Source organism: Mizuhopecten yessoensis, unplaced genomic scaffold (assembly GCF_002113885.1).
Source record: "Mizuhopecten yessoensis strain PY_sf001 unplaced genomic scaffold, ASM211388v2 scaffold6307, whole genome shotgun sequence".
NCBI classification, from domain to species: Eukaryota; Metazoa; Mollusca; class Bivalvia; order Pectinida; family Pectinidae; genus Mizuhopecten; species Mizuhopecten yessoensis.
Window position 1 is genome coordinate 507,542 of NW_018406484.1, and position 18,910 is coordinate 526,451.

The 18,910-nt window shown below is 34.7% G+C and overlaps 1 protein-coding gene across 1 annotated transcript; it reads left to right on the plus strand.

The window, feature by feature from the left end:
* Positions 1-3,703: 3,703 nt before the first annotated feature.
* LOC110451948 (nicalin-1-like) lies at positions 3,704-18,654 on the plus strand. Its single transcript, XM_021500186.1, has 14 exons — positions 3,704-3,974; positions 5,899-6,089; positions 7,532-7,676; positions 8,034-8,128; positions 8,983-9,066; positions 9,456-9,648; positions 10,036-10,160; positions 13,226-13,416; positions 13,913-14,030; positions 14,665-14,828; positions 15,110-15,163; positions 15,409-15,487; positions 15,797-15,884; positions 16,441-18,654. Exons 1-13 carry the CDS (start codon positions 3,800-3,802, stop codon positions 15,860-15,862), a joined length of 1,680 nt encoding a protein of 559 aa, XP_021355861.1. The 5' UTR covers positions 3,704-3,799; the 3' UTR covers positions 15,863-15,884; positions 16,441-18,654.
* The last annotated feature ends 256 nt before the right edge of the window (positions 18,655-18,910 follow it).

Genomic DNA, 18,910 nt, shown 5'->3' on the forward strand with positions numbered 1-18,910 from the left:
CCTAGGTAAAATGTATATATATATATTGATGAACACCTTGATATAGCACTTTGAAACTTTTATCTCGTCGTTTACACTTTGAAGATGTTTGCCTCCAGCGTCTATGATGAAATTATATTGAAAGAAACATGCAAACCTGGTGTAGTAAATTGGGAACTTTATGTCTATGTTTATTTGATCACTGCCGGACTAAGTATTCGGGCCAAAACGTATAATTAATAAAACTGCATGGAACACTGATGTTCATAACCTACTATCACCCGCCAGAAATAGCCTTGTGATATTATATCGACTTTATACATATTAGTTAAAGGGACGCTAAGGAGGAATAAGGAGTTTACAACCATCACAAAACAAGTGGTAAGCACGCTCTGGTCGGCCTAATCCGGAAATAGGATAAGGGTCTCAGCGTCCCGATCTCCATTTAGGTCTTATGTATACGTCAATACCGCATTTGTTCATATAATTATGATCATCTTGTATCCTCGCTTTTATTGCTCGTTTTGAAAAGAACCAATATTGAAAAGTCTCAATAAAGATAAAGACGCGTAGTTCTTAACATATATACATAATTGGTCAATAAACACGGTATAATTACATTGTAGAACAAACCCATATAGTGTTGGCATTATATCAGCATATGCGTGCTACACGGATGTGCCTCAGTTTACCAGTAATACGATTACAGTATCGGCGCTACACATACTTAACATGAAAAACTCTATAATACGTCCTGTTTATATAAACACTTTTTTATTTTGCTAGTCGGAATAAGAACATATTAATATATATATATGTATCCATATGGTACACTAGGGTCCATAATCATGCTCATCAACGGAGCTTTCTTTACTAGTTACATGCATTTGTTGCCTATATTCCAAACCAGTTAGTGATAGGCCTACTTGCTGATATAATAGCCTACTCTATAACAAACAATATCACCAAGCATTATTTTCACCGTCTGCCTGACGGTTATCACTTATTGCATAAGCGCCAATATGCTGACACTAAATCCGAATAAGACAGAACTCATGGATCTGCAAGGTTTGCGAATTATTCATGATTCCCATCAGTGAGAAACTTCGGTGCATCCTTCAACTATTTAGAAGCGGAATGATTCTATTCCAGAGGTATATGATGTGCACTACCAAATCCAAAACCTTGGTTTCATTCGCTGGTGACCTCTCGTTTGGACTACGGCAATACCGTGTATATGGTATATCTGTTAGACTAGAAAGGTTTCTTCATAGAATTCTTTATACAAAGCACTACAAGCTCGGCTGGTTACTCACACTCGAAGGAGAGGACATATCACACCATGAATTCTTTATAAACCTTCACTGCTTACCTGTACGATACAATTTACATAAGAGCCCTGATGTTTGCATAAAGGCGCTAAATTGAACAGTTCCTCAGTATCTGAAGGAATTTGTTACTCTCCATGTCAGAATCCCTGCTGTGTATCCAAGTTTTGTACTGTGAAATATGAAAACAGCTAGGTGTTTCGGAAAGTTAGCAGCTACGCCTACTTCGTGGAATGACTTCTGACCTGCTACGAGAAAGTCAAAAAAGCTTCCTGCTTTTCAGAAATTGATTAACCTCTTAATTTAATATTGTGTTAAAGCGTTTCAGCTCTGGTGTTTGATCTTTGATCCGACATTTTCAGTATACCGATGTTGTGTAATGCACTTGAGAGTTATTTCATGAAATATATTTGGCGCTCTATAGATGCTACATGTATATATTTTAATCAGTATTATCATTAAGAATATCAGAATATTGTTTTCAGAATGCCTTACGTTAAACATTATAGATCGTCGGCTTTAGGAAGGAAGAAGATACAAAATGGTTAATCCGTAATATCCTAAGATTTAATTGATGGGAAATGATCTTAAAATCAAGTCACATTAGTAAAAGCATCAAGTACCCTAGAACCATACAAATTAAATAGCATGAATGTCACGATGATTAACAGGGCAGATCAATAGAAACAAATAATCGCTATTCAACAGTAACATATTTTTAGCTTGAGATATATCACACAAAAAGCCCGAATTTTTCACATGCTTTCTGTATAATATATTATTCAAGGCACGCAGGTGGAAGCACTGTCACAACCAACTAATCCCTATTGTAGTAAATGAAGAACCACTTGTGGAGTATCACGTGCCTTGAACATCCTTACAGTACGGACTATGACAGCAATCGTTTTATTGCAGTTATACACAAAAACAAAGACACCATCAACAACTCAATTAGTATGCCTATCGTTCTGAAAATGTGTGTCTCATCAAAACTTACATGAACATAACGTCTTGTTTCACGTGAAGATTTGTATGTTCATCATACAGGAATTACTGGATATTTTTACTTTCTTATGAAAAGCTGTTTTCTTTCATACAAGTTGTACACTTCAATAAAACCATGAAATCATATCTAAGAGCTTTAAGTTTTTCTTCGATTTGTAAATATAGCTGCCATATCAACAAATATAGATTACAAAGTTAACAAAACTAAGGCTTTTAGTTGAAGGGTAAGCATTTCTTATTAGAGAAGGCAGACAGTAGTGATATGGTTATGCTGTGTAAAAAAGGAAACGCTTGATTACGTGGCATCCTATTGTGACGTTGGTAACGTTTCCGTAATAACTTGGTAGATACAGATATATCTATCGTTTCCCTAACAGGGAATGCACTCGGAAAATGTTGGAGAAGGAAGTAGATTATATTGCATGGGGAAGATAACTTGCTCTTAATTAAACAGTCGACCATTCTTCCTATATCAAGATGACATTGCCTTAAAACTGAGCACGAGAAGGCGCCCATGTACATGCAAAACTTCTGTTTAAACCTGTCATGACCAGGATGTAGCAGCTAACGCTCCAGTGGCTGAAGATCCGAGAGAAAGTACACACTAGGGCCCGTATTCATGAAACCGTTCTCATACTCAAGCACGGATTCTGAGCTCAAACCAACTTTCTTGTAACTCGCTTAAATCATGTCAAACGATCAAAAAGTCAAATGTAAACATTGACAACAGTATTTGTCTTTAAGTCTCTTCCGAATGTTTCCAAATCATTGACAAAACAAGATATATTTATTAAGTTATAACGAGAACAAGAAATTATAGGCTTGAGCAAAAAATCCACGCTTGAGCATGAGATCGGTTTCATGAATATGGCCCCTGAACACCTACCGAAGTATTTGCCTTTTAGTTAAGTTATCATGCAAATAATTCTAATAATAATAAAGAAAATTAAGAAGAAATTTTAAAAAAAAGTGGAGAAACAAATAATTATGTAAATATTACCAACATATTTGCTGGATAATTTTCCGGCAGTTCATTAAAATGGCCGGGACAAAAACGTATGGTAGGTGACTGTATATATCTTAGTATGCATACATGTAAGGGCAAGGAAGTTACAACGACAGTGCAGACAAAGGAATGTGTCAAATTGTCAGGATACGTATACGTAATACGCCCCATTTTTAAGGCAAAATCATGAACAGTTACACATCACAACATATAATAACGATGAACAGTCACTATGAAACAATACGACAAACATAAAATTCATAAACAAAAAACTCAGTTATCACTTAATATGTTTACATATATATGTATACGTGTCGACGAATATTTGGTTTAATTTTAGTTAAAACCGTCATCCCGAGTTGTTTCCCTTGTTCACGCTCTTCCGACCTCGTTCTGATACGCATGGTCTTCTTTCCACTTCAGAAACACCACGCATATCCCAGTTTCCGACCGCTTGTTTAGCGGTTAACCTACCTTAACAATGGTCCTGGACACCATGGGAGAGGTTTTTGAGATGTTCAAGAACAGCTTTCCGTTATCTTTTCTGTTTTTCATCCCGATCTTCATCATCATTTCTCCAGTGAGTCCGGTGAACGCCGCTCACGAATTTGCGGCATACCGAATGCAGCAGTACGACATCCATGGACAACACTACGGTAGGGGAGGTCGTGGCGTTGTCATTTAGGGGCGGGGTTAGGGTGGCGAGCTATTGTTTTGTAAATATATTATAATAGGGAATGATTTACAACATTGCAGTGGCGGATCCAGAGGTTTTTTTGGGCTTCAGGCTTCAGGTATTTTGTTTTGAAAATGATGTATTTTCATCGATCATTTTCATCATTTTTTCCCCACATGGACCCCCCCCCCCCCTGGAAATTTAGACCCCTCCCCCCGATAGGTATCTGGATCCGCAACTGCATTGTTTCATCTACGCGAGGAAGTTTAAAAAAGGTAGTTTTCCTACCCCTAAAATTTTCTGCCAAAAGTGTATTATTCTGTGGCAGGGTTCAATTATACATGTATAGGATTAAGATCGCCTTCTAGCTTTGAGCTAGGGTGAATTTCCCTTTAGCTCAGTGGTAGAGCGTCCGACTAGGAACCTGGAGATCGAGGGTACGATCCCCAGTGGAAGCACACTATTCTCTTTCCTGTTACAATTCAAATGCATTTATTCTATCTCTGATATTTTTAACCTATTCTTGAATGATAGCCTATAGTTCAATAGTTCAATATATATTTTCCGAAAAGAGAAAATTGTAATTGAAGTTCGTACTGTTTGAACTTATATGATTGCTTACCATTGCCAGTATAAATACATACCTACAGTTTATTGAATCAGCAGATTAAATGGACATATTGTATAAACTTGATAGTTTGTTACTAATGTGGGATGTATTTCTCAAAGGTCTTTGACAAAGTTCCCCATCAAAGGCTACTATCGAAACAATATTGTGGTATAAATGGACAAACATGTTTTTGAATATCTCAGTTTTTGAATTCTAGATCCCAGAAAGTCTTGTTAAATGGAACAGAATCTGATAGCTGTCCTGTCTTCTCGGGGGGCCCTCAGGGGACAGTCCTCGGCCCTCTCCTATTTTTGGTGTACATAAATGATATTGTCGACTCAGTTTCATGTAATATAAAACTATACGCTGATGACTGTCTATTATACATGTAAATAAACTCTATTGAAGACTGCTAAGTTGAACAATGACCTTAAGTCTTTAGAAAAATGGGAAGAATTAAGTGGCAAATGAAGTTTAATACCAGTAAATGTTCTATTATTAACGTATCGAAAAAAAGAAACATCATTAATTATAATTATACCCTTCATAATCAGATTTTAGAAAATGTAGATACTTACAAATATCTTAGTGTCACTTTCAGTTCAGACCTAACTTGGGGCAAAGACATTCAAATTTAATCAGTGACCAACAAAATACAACAATTAGACAATGTACAACGCAGAACAGCGAGATACAGTTTTAATGAGTACAGGTCTAGAGATCCAGGCTGTATTACAAACATGATGAAATCATTAGATTGGGAATCTTTATCACAAAGAAGGGCACAAGCTAGATTGCCAATGCTATACAAGATCTTGCATAACATCGTTAAATTAACCCATCATCATACTGGACATCAGGTGACAGACAAACAAGAGGGGCACATAAAATAAACACAATATCTACCGAAAAAGACGCCTACAAATTATCTTTTTTTTTCCCCCAATAACTATTATCACCTGGAACCAATGTCACTGGCCCTCGGTGAGAAATTACCTTCTTTCAAATCCTCACTTGAAGGTTACCACCAGTCTCTTTACTAATTTTGCATCCTCGTTTTGTACATAGTTTTAATATAATACCAAAAAGTTACAAAAAAATATTCTTTGAAATGCCACCTCCTAGGATCAATTGCACTCCAACCTTGGAAATCTGATCCTGTAATGGAAGAAGAAGCATGCGGATATTTAAAAAAAAAATGTGGAATTTGATAAAGTCATCAGGAATGGAGTAAATAAGACACAGAATCCCCAGCTTGGTCCTCTCTAGGATGTTTTTATTTTATATGGTACAGGTTGTAAGAGTGCCCTTGTGAACATGGAGGCCAGACCAATTGATGCCAAAATGATCACCAGACGCTGCATCATTGTCCGACTCCAAGAAATCTCGATCTCTAGATACCGTAATCTGATCCAGGAAAATGCTGGGGCTTTGATGATTCTCCTCCCCCAGAACCTGACATCAATCAATGAACAAGAGAAAAAGGTGATACATGCATAACAACACCTACAATAGATGGAATAGACATGTGATAAAAAAAAAAAGCTTTTGTTCTTGAGGATATTTTTTTTATTGGACTTTTAAGACTTATATTCCATCCTTCTTACTGTTGCCAAATACAAATGTGTCCAGAAAGGGAGTTTTCCAGAGTAATAATAAACTTAACTTTTGAGAAGTAAAACCTGATTTAGCTATAGTCTCCCTCGGGGTCCTCTATATCAGTAAAATGTGTTAGTTTTACATAGTATTTCTTAAAAGATAATAATATAAATTAAACATAAAATATAACTTACAGAATTGCTGATAATATTCACATGCATTATAATATATAGTACAATACATTAAATATCACAAAGCATAAATCTCCTGCTTAAGGTCTGATGAGAGTTTAATGGCCGGAACCTAACATACAAAGTAAGATACCAAAGTGTAAAAAATGTCAGGATATAGTCTAATAAAGCATAAAATTAACAATTATTTTCTTTATCTAAATGTTTGAATCACAATATATTGCTTTATGGAAGGTCATTCAGGTTTGGCAACTTGATAACTCAAGTGACTTGAATAGAAAGTTGTCCTATGTATAGGAATGTATAACAAATTTTGGTTATTTTTATTCGTAAAAGAAAATTCCTCTAGGTAGTTGTATTCATTTACTCAAAAAATGTGTTTCATTTTGAAACTATTTGTTCAATTTGTATATATATATATATCATCTTTATTTCCTCCAAATTGGAGAGCATGATACAATGATAGTACATGAATAATACATTATTTACAAAATGACAACAATCATGACATTCATACAAGTTCACAAATGTGTATACATATATAGTGTTATAATACTGGTTTATGTAGCCAGTAAAAAAAATGCCTTGCCCATGTTCATTTTTTTTTACATTTTCCATATATTAAAATGGCAAGTAGTCTAAATTCTTCAAAATCAATTTCATTTAAATGATAGGTCATTGGGCCTCCTAGTAAAATGTGAATTACTGAATAGTCAGGCAGTGAATGCAGATATGAACTGAGTTCAATACTTGAAATGCAGGCAATTATACACCATAAATTGTCACGAAGATTTTCTGTTACAGAACAATGCAAAACCATGTGAGATACAAAATCTGTGTAGAAATAGCCACAATGATGACATAAAAGTTGTATGTTACTTACAACTGTGTGCTTTAGTCCCACTTATATGCACTACTCAGAGGTGTACAATTTCATATTAAGAATACTAGACCACAGGTTGATTTTAAAAAGCTCAACTAGCCTGACCTATATTTTCATTTGAAATATAGAAAATGTTCACTAGCCCAAACATAAAATCTACTAGCCCTTGGCATGAGGCTAGTTGAATTGTACATCCCTGCCAATTAAGCTAGTATAATTAAATAAAGGTGTTGTTTTGTCACTTGTTTAACCAGAATCTTGAGGTCCTTGAGAGGGAAATCCTGTCAGAAGAAACTTCAATCCCTGTGTACTTTTCCCCGGAGACGGATGATTTGCTCCAGATTCATTCCGACCTACAGTCCGGTAGCTCCGGAGACCAGGCAACAACTGCCGTTGATGGTTAGTAGTAGATAAATAGGATTATTATGTTGAACCAAAGATATATGATGGTGTTCAGTCATTGTAAAGATTGATGAGGACATCAAATGATCAAGTCAGTTTAGTGTTCAGACATTCACAACACAATGTTAGAATGCTTTAACCAGAGTGAAGCTTGTATGATAGATTAATCTAAAGTGGTCATATTTGTCAACGACATGTTATACAGTAGGTCAAAATATATGATACTAAGAGTTTTTTATGTGTGTTTTGAAAATTGGTTTAGCTATTTTTTCATTTTTGTATTTTAAAGTAAAATGATATCGTTTATACATCGTTCTTTGTATGAGATGTCAACATGTTCTTTATTTGCTACAGCCCTGTTGGGTGCTGCTACTGCCAATGGTTTCCAAATTGTTGTCAATGGTGCTCAGTCCAAAAGTCTTCCAGATTTTCAAATCACAAATCTTCAGGTAAGCAAGCCATTTCACATTGATATCATACATCATAGTATGCTATACATATATTTATTTCATATAAGTTGTCTTTTAATGGTGAAGACAGAGCTGTGTTTTGCCACTCAATAAAAGTTTTGTAATTTAATACATTTAATAATCCAAGAGGGAATATGATATATTGCCAAATTGTTATATGATGTTCTTGCATTTGTGAATACCTCAATAATACATTATACATCCATGCGTAGTTTTTTTTGTTCTGGTTGATAGTTACGGTTTGGATTTATGATATTAAAGAAATCAACAGATACTCAGATGACATTGACAGACAAGTCATATTCAAAAATGTACTTTAAGATATGCAATGGATGAACAAGTTCAGATTTTATCAGAATTGTAAAAAAAATAAGATTAATATAATATAACGGATTGATGACCACAAAGTATGACCGCTACCGCCCTAGTAAAAATATGTCAATACATAAAGAATATGTGTACACAACATCATATTTTGAGGACTATTCAGGAATTGATAGTACAATATGGATATAGGACACTTGTCAGTCAAAAATGAAGTTTTTTATATTCTAGACTCTGTAGAATGACAGTATTATATAATATCAGTTTGAATATTTAGTATGGGTATCTGCACATGCTTACTCAGGAGCTATTTTATCATTACGTTGTTGTTTTTGTTACAGTGTGACTGTAAAATTTAATACTTTACAACAAAGTCTTTTGAAATGTACTCAATTAATGCAAACAGAAAAACATGGAGCATTAAATTCTGGCAAACAAATACAACTGAACTGTTGTTGTGTTTGTTACAGTGATAACATTAAACATTCATCAATGACGTTATTTTCCAGGGCCACCTGTCTGGGTTTGGGATAGAAGAGCAGCTGCCAGCTATTGTTATTGTAGCACACTACGATTCCTTTGGTGTGGCTCCTGTAAGACCTATGTTTACATATATTCAAATCCTGTACTCCCCTTATAGAAGTTATTATAATTGTAGCACACTAAGATTCCTTTGATGTAGCTCCTGTAACACCTACATTTATATATCCTTTGTAAATGAAATACTTTGTATGTACCGATCTTTTCCTAATAATTTTGTATCCTTGTAAAAATTACATTTCTGGCTGAGAATTACAATAGACAATGATGCAACTTTTCTTTGAGTTTTCAATTTTTCAATTTTTAAAAAAAACCACTGTATTGTGGTTAAAGAACAACACTCTCCAGAGTTATTTCCCTTTCATTGAGCAAAGAGATATACATGTATATGTTTTGAGAAGTTCATAACATTCATGTTTAAGTATGAAACTTTTTCTTGCAGAGTCTAGCTCAGGGTGCTGACTCCAATGGTAGTGGTGTGATTGCCCTGTTGGAGCTGTCAAGGCTGTTTGCCAAGCTGTTTACGAACTCCCGTACTCATGCCAAATACAATCTCATTTTCCTGTTGTCTGGGGGTGGCAAGTTTAACTATCAGGGAACGAAACGTTGGATAGAGGACAACATTGACTCACCAGGTATGATGTAAAATAAACATGGCATCTAGAAACTGTCAACTTACCAGGAATGCCAGTGTCACAATGATTTCAGGAAACATAATTTTGTTTATTTTTTTTTATAGATAACAGTGGAATTGTTTAGTTTTGATAGTTTAGTTCAGGTTGTATTAACCTGACCGACACCTGTTTAATAGATTGTTTAATTGGGTTGTTGTGTTTTTAACATTTTGTTCTGGTTGTATTAACCTGACTGACTGACACCTGTTTAATAGATTGTTTAATTGGGTTGTTGTATTTTTGATATTTTGTTCTGGTTGTGTTTTTAACATTTTGTTCTGGTTGTATTTTTGATATTTTGTTCTAGTTGTATTTTTAACCTTTTGTTCTGGTGATTTGTTCCTACAGACAGTAACCTACTGACAGACGTGTCCTATGTGCTTTGTCTGGACAGTCTTGGTGATTCAGACCAGCTCTTCCTCCACGTCTCCAAACCACCAAAGGAGGGCACACCAGGACACACCTTCTTAAAGGTAAGATACAGTACAAGGCTTTGTAACTGTTACTAGCAAAAAAGGAAAGTATTTGGGTGTATTGAACTATTCTTAAGATTTATCAATAACAAAAATGTATGTGATGGGAAGTAACTCAAGATGAGAAATAATGTTAAAATATTTCTATTTATATATAATTCGTGAGACATAACTTACAAGCCAAATTATAGAGCAAAGCATCGAGTAGCATTTTATTGCACGACTCTTGCACTGTTGTGGATAATCAATTGGAAGCATTTCCATTTCATAATGTTATTAAGTATAATTAATAAAAAAAAATAAAAACCCATTGATTTGCCTGTGTAATCTGCAGTGTTTATAAAGATATCATCTATTTGTGGTTGACCGTGTGCAGTGTTGGTTAACATGCATTGACATATGTAAAGGACACTAAAAATGTAATGGACCATATTATTTGTTGACAGGACATAAATATCTATGAACTGTCATGCAATGTGATACTAGTACAGATCACATCATATTGAAGTTGTTTTCTGTCTTATGGTTTTGTTTATGTGAAGGATAAGTTTGTTATTAGACACAATATTGTATCATATTTAAACAAGTAAATACGATAATGTTTTAATACAACAATATTACAGGGTATGTCTGTATAGTAACTTCCATCACTCCAATGCCATTGTTACCTAATGTTGTATCATTGTATGGGTTTGATTCCCAAACTCAGTACTGGTGAGATCTTACACAGAATATCAAATATGATGGGGAGAAAACTTCTAACCAATGATAGATATAGAGGTTCCCCAACAAGTGATGGTTGGTTATCATGTTTATCTAACTTGAGTAAGTTCATTTTCAAATTGTATAAAGACACCAGGTTTCTTTTACAATTTGAAAATTAATTAACAAGATTTAGATAAACATGATAACCTATCATCAAGAGTTTGGGGTCCTTTTTTTCCCATAACGTTCATATTTTATCTGGAAAGCCATATGTTTCCCTTGAAAATACACTATGTCTGCTTTCGATGGGGAGAAACAATTGCCATGAATCATGACGTCACAATGGAAAATGACGTCCCAAAGCATTGTGATGTTACATCATAAGTAAACAATTGACCAATGAAATCACGTCCATGGTGTTACCACTAGTGAATAACCAAAAATGTTTACCAACTCCTAGCAGGTTTATCTAATGAATCGGGATTGAGGAAACCTATAGTGGTTGTGGGAGAAAACATATTACAGGCAGATAAAGGCACTGATCTAAAGTGACATACATGTAGCTAACATATTACAGTCAGACAAGGACACTGATCTAAAGTGACATACCTGTAGGTAACATATTACAGTCAGACAAGGACACTGCATATTACAGTCAGACAAGGACACTGATCTAAAGGGACATACATGTAGGTAACATATTACAGTCAGACAAGGGCACTGATCTAAAACGACATACATGTAGGTAACATATTACAGGCAGACAAGGACACTGATCTAAAGTGACATACATACATGTAGGTAACATATTACAGGCAGACAAGGACACTGATCTAAAGTGACATACATACATGTAGGTAACATATTACAGGCAGACAAGGACACTGATCTAAAGTGACATACCTGTAGGTAACATATTACAGTCAGTCAAGGACACTGATCTAAAGCGACATACATGTAGGCAACATATTACAGTCGGACAAGGACACTGATCTAAAGTGACATACATACATGTAGGTAACATATTACAGGCAGACAAGGACACTGATCTAAAGCGACATACATGTAGGTAACATATGACAGTCAGACAAGGACACTGATCTAAAGTGACATTCATGTCGGTAACATATTACAGGCAGACAAGGACACTGATCTAAAGCGACATACATGTAGGGAACATATTACAGTCAGACAAGGACACTGCATATTACAGTCAGACAAGGACACTGATCTAAAGCGACATACATGTAGGCAACATATTACAGTCAGACAAGGACACTGCATATTACAGTCAGACAAGGACACTGATCTAAAGTGACATACCTGTAGGTAACATATTACAGTCAGACAAGGACACTCATCTAAAGCGACATACATGTAGGTAACATATTACAGTCAGACAAGGACACTCATCTAAAGCGACATACATGTAGGTAACATATTACAGGCAGACAAGGACACTGATCTAAAGCGACATACATGTAGGGAACATATTACAGTCAGACAAGGACACTGCATATTACAGTCAGACAAGGACACTGATCTAAAGGGACATACATGTAGGTAACATATTACAGTCAGACAAGGCCACTGCATATTACAGTCAGACAAGGACACTGATCTAAAGAGACATACATGTAGGTAACATATTACAGTCAGACCAGGACACTGATCTAAAGTGACATACATGTAGGTAACATATGACAGTCAGACAAGGACACTGATCTAAAGTGACATACCTGTAGGTAACATATTACAGTCAGACAAGGACACTGCATATTACAGTCAGACAAGGACACTGATCTAAAGCGACATACATGTAGGTAACATATTACAGTCGGACAAGGACACTGATCTAAAGTGACATACATACATGTAGGTAACATATTACAGGCAGACAAGGACACTGATCTAAAGCGACATACATGTAGGGAACATATTACAGTCAGACAAGGACACTGCATATTACAGTCAGACAAGGACACTGATCTAAAGTGACATACCTGTAGGTAACATATTACAGTCAGACAAGGACACTGATCTAAAGCGACATACATGTAGGTAACATATTACAGTCGGACAAGGACACTGATCTAAAGTGACATACATACATGTAGGTAACATATTACAGGCAGACAAGGACACTGATCTAAAGCGACATACATGTAGGTAACATATTACAGTCAGACAAGGACACTGCATATTACAGTCAGACAAGGACACTGATCTAAAGTGACATACCTGTAGGTAAACCGCAATAATTTCTAGAGGATTTAGATTTACAATTAACTCATGCAGTACATGTAGTACATTCATCCTTAATGGAAACTCTGAACATAATAATTCTTGTATTTTTATAGAACCTTGAAGAAGTCATCAAGACCTTTTTCCCAGCGACATCCTTCAAAATGGTGCACAAGAAAATCAACCTAGCAGATGACATGTTGTCATGGGAACACGAACGCTTCAGTGTCAAACGTCTCCCAGCATTCACAGTGTCACATGTGGAGTCCCATAGATCATCCGAAAAAACCACCATCTTGGATACAAGGTTAGCCTCTTGTAGATTTGAACATGGGTGGGGGTTACTATAAGGTACTTTAATTTGTTATTTAGGAATGAAGCGGTCTAATATGATTTATAGAATGGACCATGTAGTGAATCCTGTCCACCTCTATTGTGGAATAATCCTAGTACAAAAGTAATTTTCTTTGTATATTTGATTGTGGAAGTGTTGCCAATTGATAGAAAAATATAGCGTTTTGAGAAAAATGGAACGGGGGAAAATATAAACGAAAAAGAAGAGTCATGAAGTATCCAAAAATGGCTTGAATTTGCAGTTGCACTTTGATTGTTTCTGATGAAATGAACTTTATTGTTTCTGATGAAATGAACCTTATTGTTTCTGATGAAATGAACCTTATTGTTCCTGATGAAATGAACCTTATTGTTCCTGATGAAATGAACTTTATTGTTCCTGATGAAATGAACCTTATTGTTTCTGATGAAATGAACCTTTGCTAACAGTATCTCTTTTTTTACTTCAGAGACACAGTTGACATTCACAAGTTAAGCCAGAACATTCGTGTGGTAGCAGAGAGCCTGGCCAGACACTTGTATAATCTGACAAGCCAGCCTAACCTCAGACTCTTCACAGAAGCACTGGTTAGTCTTACTCAAGTCCTTTAGATATTCTGTGTTACAAGATAATAACTATAACAGCTAAGATATAATTTGTTGCATATTCTGTAATTGCTACAGTGCCTGTGTCAATCTTGTGTATCTCTGAAGGTCAGATCTATTTTTCTTCCGCTCCTTACATGTAAGCTCCTGTGTTTGCTAAAAGGTAAATCTGTCTTTTGCCTACCTAAGGAAAGCATGTCATTTCATCCAGCATTGACATTGTTGGTTTGGCAGATCCATTTGCACAAGTAAGAAACACAAAGTTTAGGTTCAAGAGTTCTCTGACTTGGAGTAATTTGTTTTTGTAGGGAAGAATGTCAGAAAAATTATTTAGTCACACATGTGATGTTGACAGAGAAATCCTATCCCTCTGGATAAGATTCTGTAGATTCAGCTCTTGGCATATCCTCATGCTGGACCTCTAAACTATTTGTCTGGGGTTGAGCTTTTCCTGTCGACAACACATGAGTGAAATATTCTGTGAAGGAGCATTTTCATCATCTAGGTAGACCGTATCTGTACATTAATATAGCTATTAATCATTTTCCAACCAGATGTTTTAATGAAAGTGACCTTGACCTTGTTATATACCATAGTCTTAATTTGTGTGTAACAGGATGTCCAAGAGAGTCTAGTGTCTGCCTGGCTTGACCAGCTCACTGCCCAGCCTCGGGCCATGCAGCTCTTAGCCAAAGACAGCAGCCTGCTCAATACCTTAGAAGAAACCATGAACCGCTATCTCAAAGATGTCCGTCGCACAACTATGAAGGCGGACAAAAGGTGGGCACTGTGAATATACTTGTAGATGTTTCCTGTCTCGGTTACTCAAGTAGAGTAGAATTCCATCACATCATACAACATGTTGTATAAAATGTTTTCCTCAGACCTCAATTTGTTAAAATGGTATTCTCCTCAGAAATGGCTCTTAATGATAAGAAATAGATACAATGAAGAAACTTCCATCTGGACTCGATTAGTTCTGATCACAGCTGGTACAGCCTTTGTCTTCATTTCTTGTTTTTCTTTTAACCAAAATGTTTGATGTTTCCGTCTTTCCACAGAGATCCAGAGTTTATGTTCTACGACGGTGCCACGTACCAGATGAGTGCTTATAAGTAAGTTAACCTTGTATATGTTGGTTGATGTTAGGTCTGGTTATTTACTGAGTCATTCTATTGTATCTCTCTGTCATTCTTTTGTCTGTAAAATCCTTTTCTTGCTGTTTGTCTTCTTGTTTTCTCTGTTAAATCAAAGAACTGAGCTGATAATGTTGACAGCAGTTACTTTTGTCGTAGAAATCTATATAACCGGTTAAATAAATTCATACATTCTATTTGTTATTAACCTTTCTATTTTTCAGTGTAAAACCTGCCATTTTCGACTTGTTCCTGGCTTTGGGAATAGTTGGTTACTTGGCTGTCGTGTACTTTGCAGTATTGGTAGGTGTCAAAAGATTTTTTCACATTTAATTGTAATGACAAATTTTGATGTATTGGGTTTATTAAAGTCCAGAAGTGATTTACCCAAAATAGTTCTGTCCAAAACATGGTCATAAGGTCATTGTATTCACATATCTTAGGATATGTCTTGAAATTGAACACTTCCAGTTTACTTAATAATAACAAAATAAAAACAGCTTTTGATTATTCTCAGACGAAATACTTCACATAAATCTGATCCCATAGACTTACACACATACATATATCATATTAAAGATAAGAATGATTAATTGTTGGTTTATTTTTCAGAATTTCCATTACTTCTATGGAGCTTTACGCAGTGTGACGAGCCCAAAGAGAATGAAAGTGCAGTAGAGATTGAAATGTGTGAGAAAAGGTATACAATAGCAATGTCTTAGGAATTCAATTAAACAAGTTTTCATTTCAAATGACATTGAGATATGAAATGGAAATAAACTCAAATGGAGAACAGTACATTGATGGTCCTTATTCTGAAGTCATAATGTTACTACATCTGAAGTCAGGATAGAAAAGTCATGTTTACATGTCACATTGATATGGAATAAAATAATTTGGGGGGTGGCTTATTGAATGTTCATGTTGTTAGATATAGGTGACCATTCATCTCTTATTCATAATATTCCTTCAGTAAGTACCTACTCCAATACTAGCATTATCTACTTATTGCATTGTCTTCAGTATATATAGCTTTTGTCTACTTTGCCATGATGGTCTGGTCAGATGTTGCATCTATCTATATTGCCGGTACAGACTGCTATAATAATTAGGTTAAAACACAGCTATTGTGTATCTATATCATAATTGTGAGGACTTTTCTTTATAAAAAGGCTACAGACATTCCTTTTCAAATATGATGTTAAAGTATAATACAGTGTATACTCAAAATGACATTTGTATTTTTTCATTTTCAGATTCATCAGCATGCAAGATCTTTTTATAAAGAAGAGTAGGACACAAGAATCTATAAAGAACAAAAGCTTAATATGCAAACAACTTTTTATACGATTTCTAGATAATTGTGTGTGTAATGTAAAAGAAATTCCATTTTATGTGATATGTTTGAATGTCCCTGTCCCCAGAGTTTTTTATTTGCCAAATATTGTGTGTATATTTCAACACGCAATGACTGACAGCATCCATGGTGAAATTCATTAAATAGCTTTCATGTCAAAATTGTTTTAATAACCTATCATGTATGTTGCTTGTAGTTTTGATAATGTAATTTTTGATTTTTTTTAATGAAAAAAATCCAATAAATTAGCTCTTTTGAATTCAAAATTCGAGACATCAATATTGTCAATATTTTCAGGAATAAGAACATATTGATAAACTCACTTTTTTCTCGCTTTAAAAATCCAAAAGTTACACAAGTACTGACCTTCAGCTTTGACCTTAACTATATTTATTGTGATCTGAATAATTCTGAACATCAAATGAAAATGCTGTAAATGCATATTATTTGTTATGAACTAATGCAATGGAAAAAAATCACAGTATTTCAACTTATAGAATTGATTTCACTAGTTGGACTTCCTGGTGCAATGTACATACGCATTAATATAATGTACTGTCATTATTAATAATCAGATACAGGATAATAAGTTATGACATTTTAAAAGGTTTTAGTGACATTAATTGTTCATTAAATTGTTATTTAGGATACTCAAGATTCAAACTTTTTTTTTAGAATACAAATAATTGTTGTAAATGGAATAGGTTGGTGGTTGTATATGTATTCAGTAGATACTATGTTCTGTTGATCAGTTATATAATATTTTCTGTAAATCAGTTATATTGAATATGAATTTCTTTCAATTGGTAATCTAACTTCAATTAATTTTCTATGACATGTTGAAAATAGTGTATATAGCTAACTAAATATTTAAACTTACTGAAGCAGTGGTGTATCCGAACTCCGAGTGGATTTGCCTAAGATCCAAGCTCCATATTAAGTCATCTAATGACTTAGTTTTTATGGTTTTCTTCATTAAGATACTGTTTTGGTTCTGCAAGGTTTTGCTGTTATAACATGAACATCTGCGACTGGAAAAAACATGGTGCGTTCTATCAAACCTATAATCTTGATATAGGATTTAAAGCCTACCCACACTATTTACATGTCTGTATCGCGGTCTTCAGCTGGCAGCTCTATGACGTCTTGGCTCAACTTTAGTTACCATACTTATCATTAGTATAAACTTCAACTATGATATAAAATAATACATGTACACTTTGATATAACAGTAATAAATATACATGTAAATTTTGATATAACAGTAATACATGTACATTTCGGTCCTTTTTTTTTCATTTTCAAAAATATCCAAGATGACTGTCATCATAATTGAAAAGGTTGATTATATCAAAGATAGTGTGATTTTGAACAAAGCCAACATGAAGGAAATACACATACAATTATGGCTCAAGTTCAAATGTGATGTAGAAAAAGACTGCTTTTGTCATAAATAACAATCACTGCAACGAAAATAGATAAAAAATAATATACTCATCAATTTCATTTCATTAAGTGTAAGATCACTATACATGTTAACTACACACATACTGAGAGACTTCAATATTTAACATGAAGAAACCTTATAACATTGATTTTAAGGTTGATTTAGTGTTTTGCGTTCCAAACAGTTGGACTAGAGTTGATCATTTATGAAACGGGGACAGACCTAATGGTTTGATGTGGATCTTGTGACCAGCATTGACAAAGACTTTCAAGTCCTGCATTAACATTTGCAGGTCTGTCAGGTTTTACCCCTGAAATATTACATTTAAAAAAATAGCCTTAACGGTTGATCTGCTTATTTTAAACGAACAAGCCGGAAAATTGTCATGAATGATTTTGAAAGGGATGTTTAAAACCTACAAGATCATGTATTGTGCTTGGTACATTTTTATGGAAATGCGTCCCACCTTTGTTTTAGAATATTCCTCTGTGTGTTTTCTGTTTGTAGGTTATTATATCCTGTTGGTTAATCCAGAATAGCAAACACATTCAGGGATTGTTACTCTTTTTGTTTGATTCCGATTTCTGTACCCAGTTGTATAGTGTGTTTAGTGTATTAACCAATAGGTAATAAAGTGACCTTGAGATGATCTCCTGTCTAAAGTACTACACTCGTTTGTCTTCCTTCATCAATGTCTGTCTCTAAGGTTACAGTTCATGCTATCTTTAACAAGCTTCAGGATGACGTATACTACCATTGAATTATTCAAATTGAAGATCGATGATAATATATAGATTGTACAGTTACAGTAAAACCTCTTTATATTACAATCAATTATTTAGTCAAATCTTGGCATTATAAAGAGGATTTATATCATATTCAGGGAGACGTGTAAAGGAATTGGGGGGGGGGGGGGAAAAAT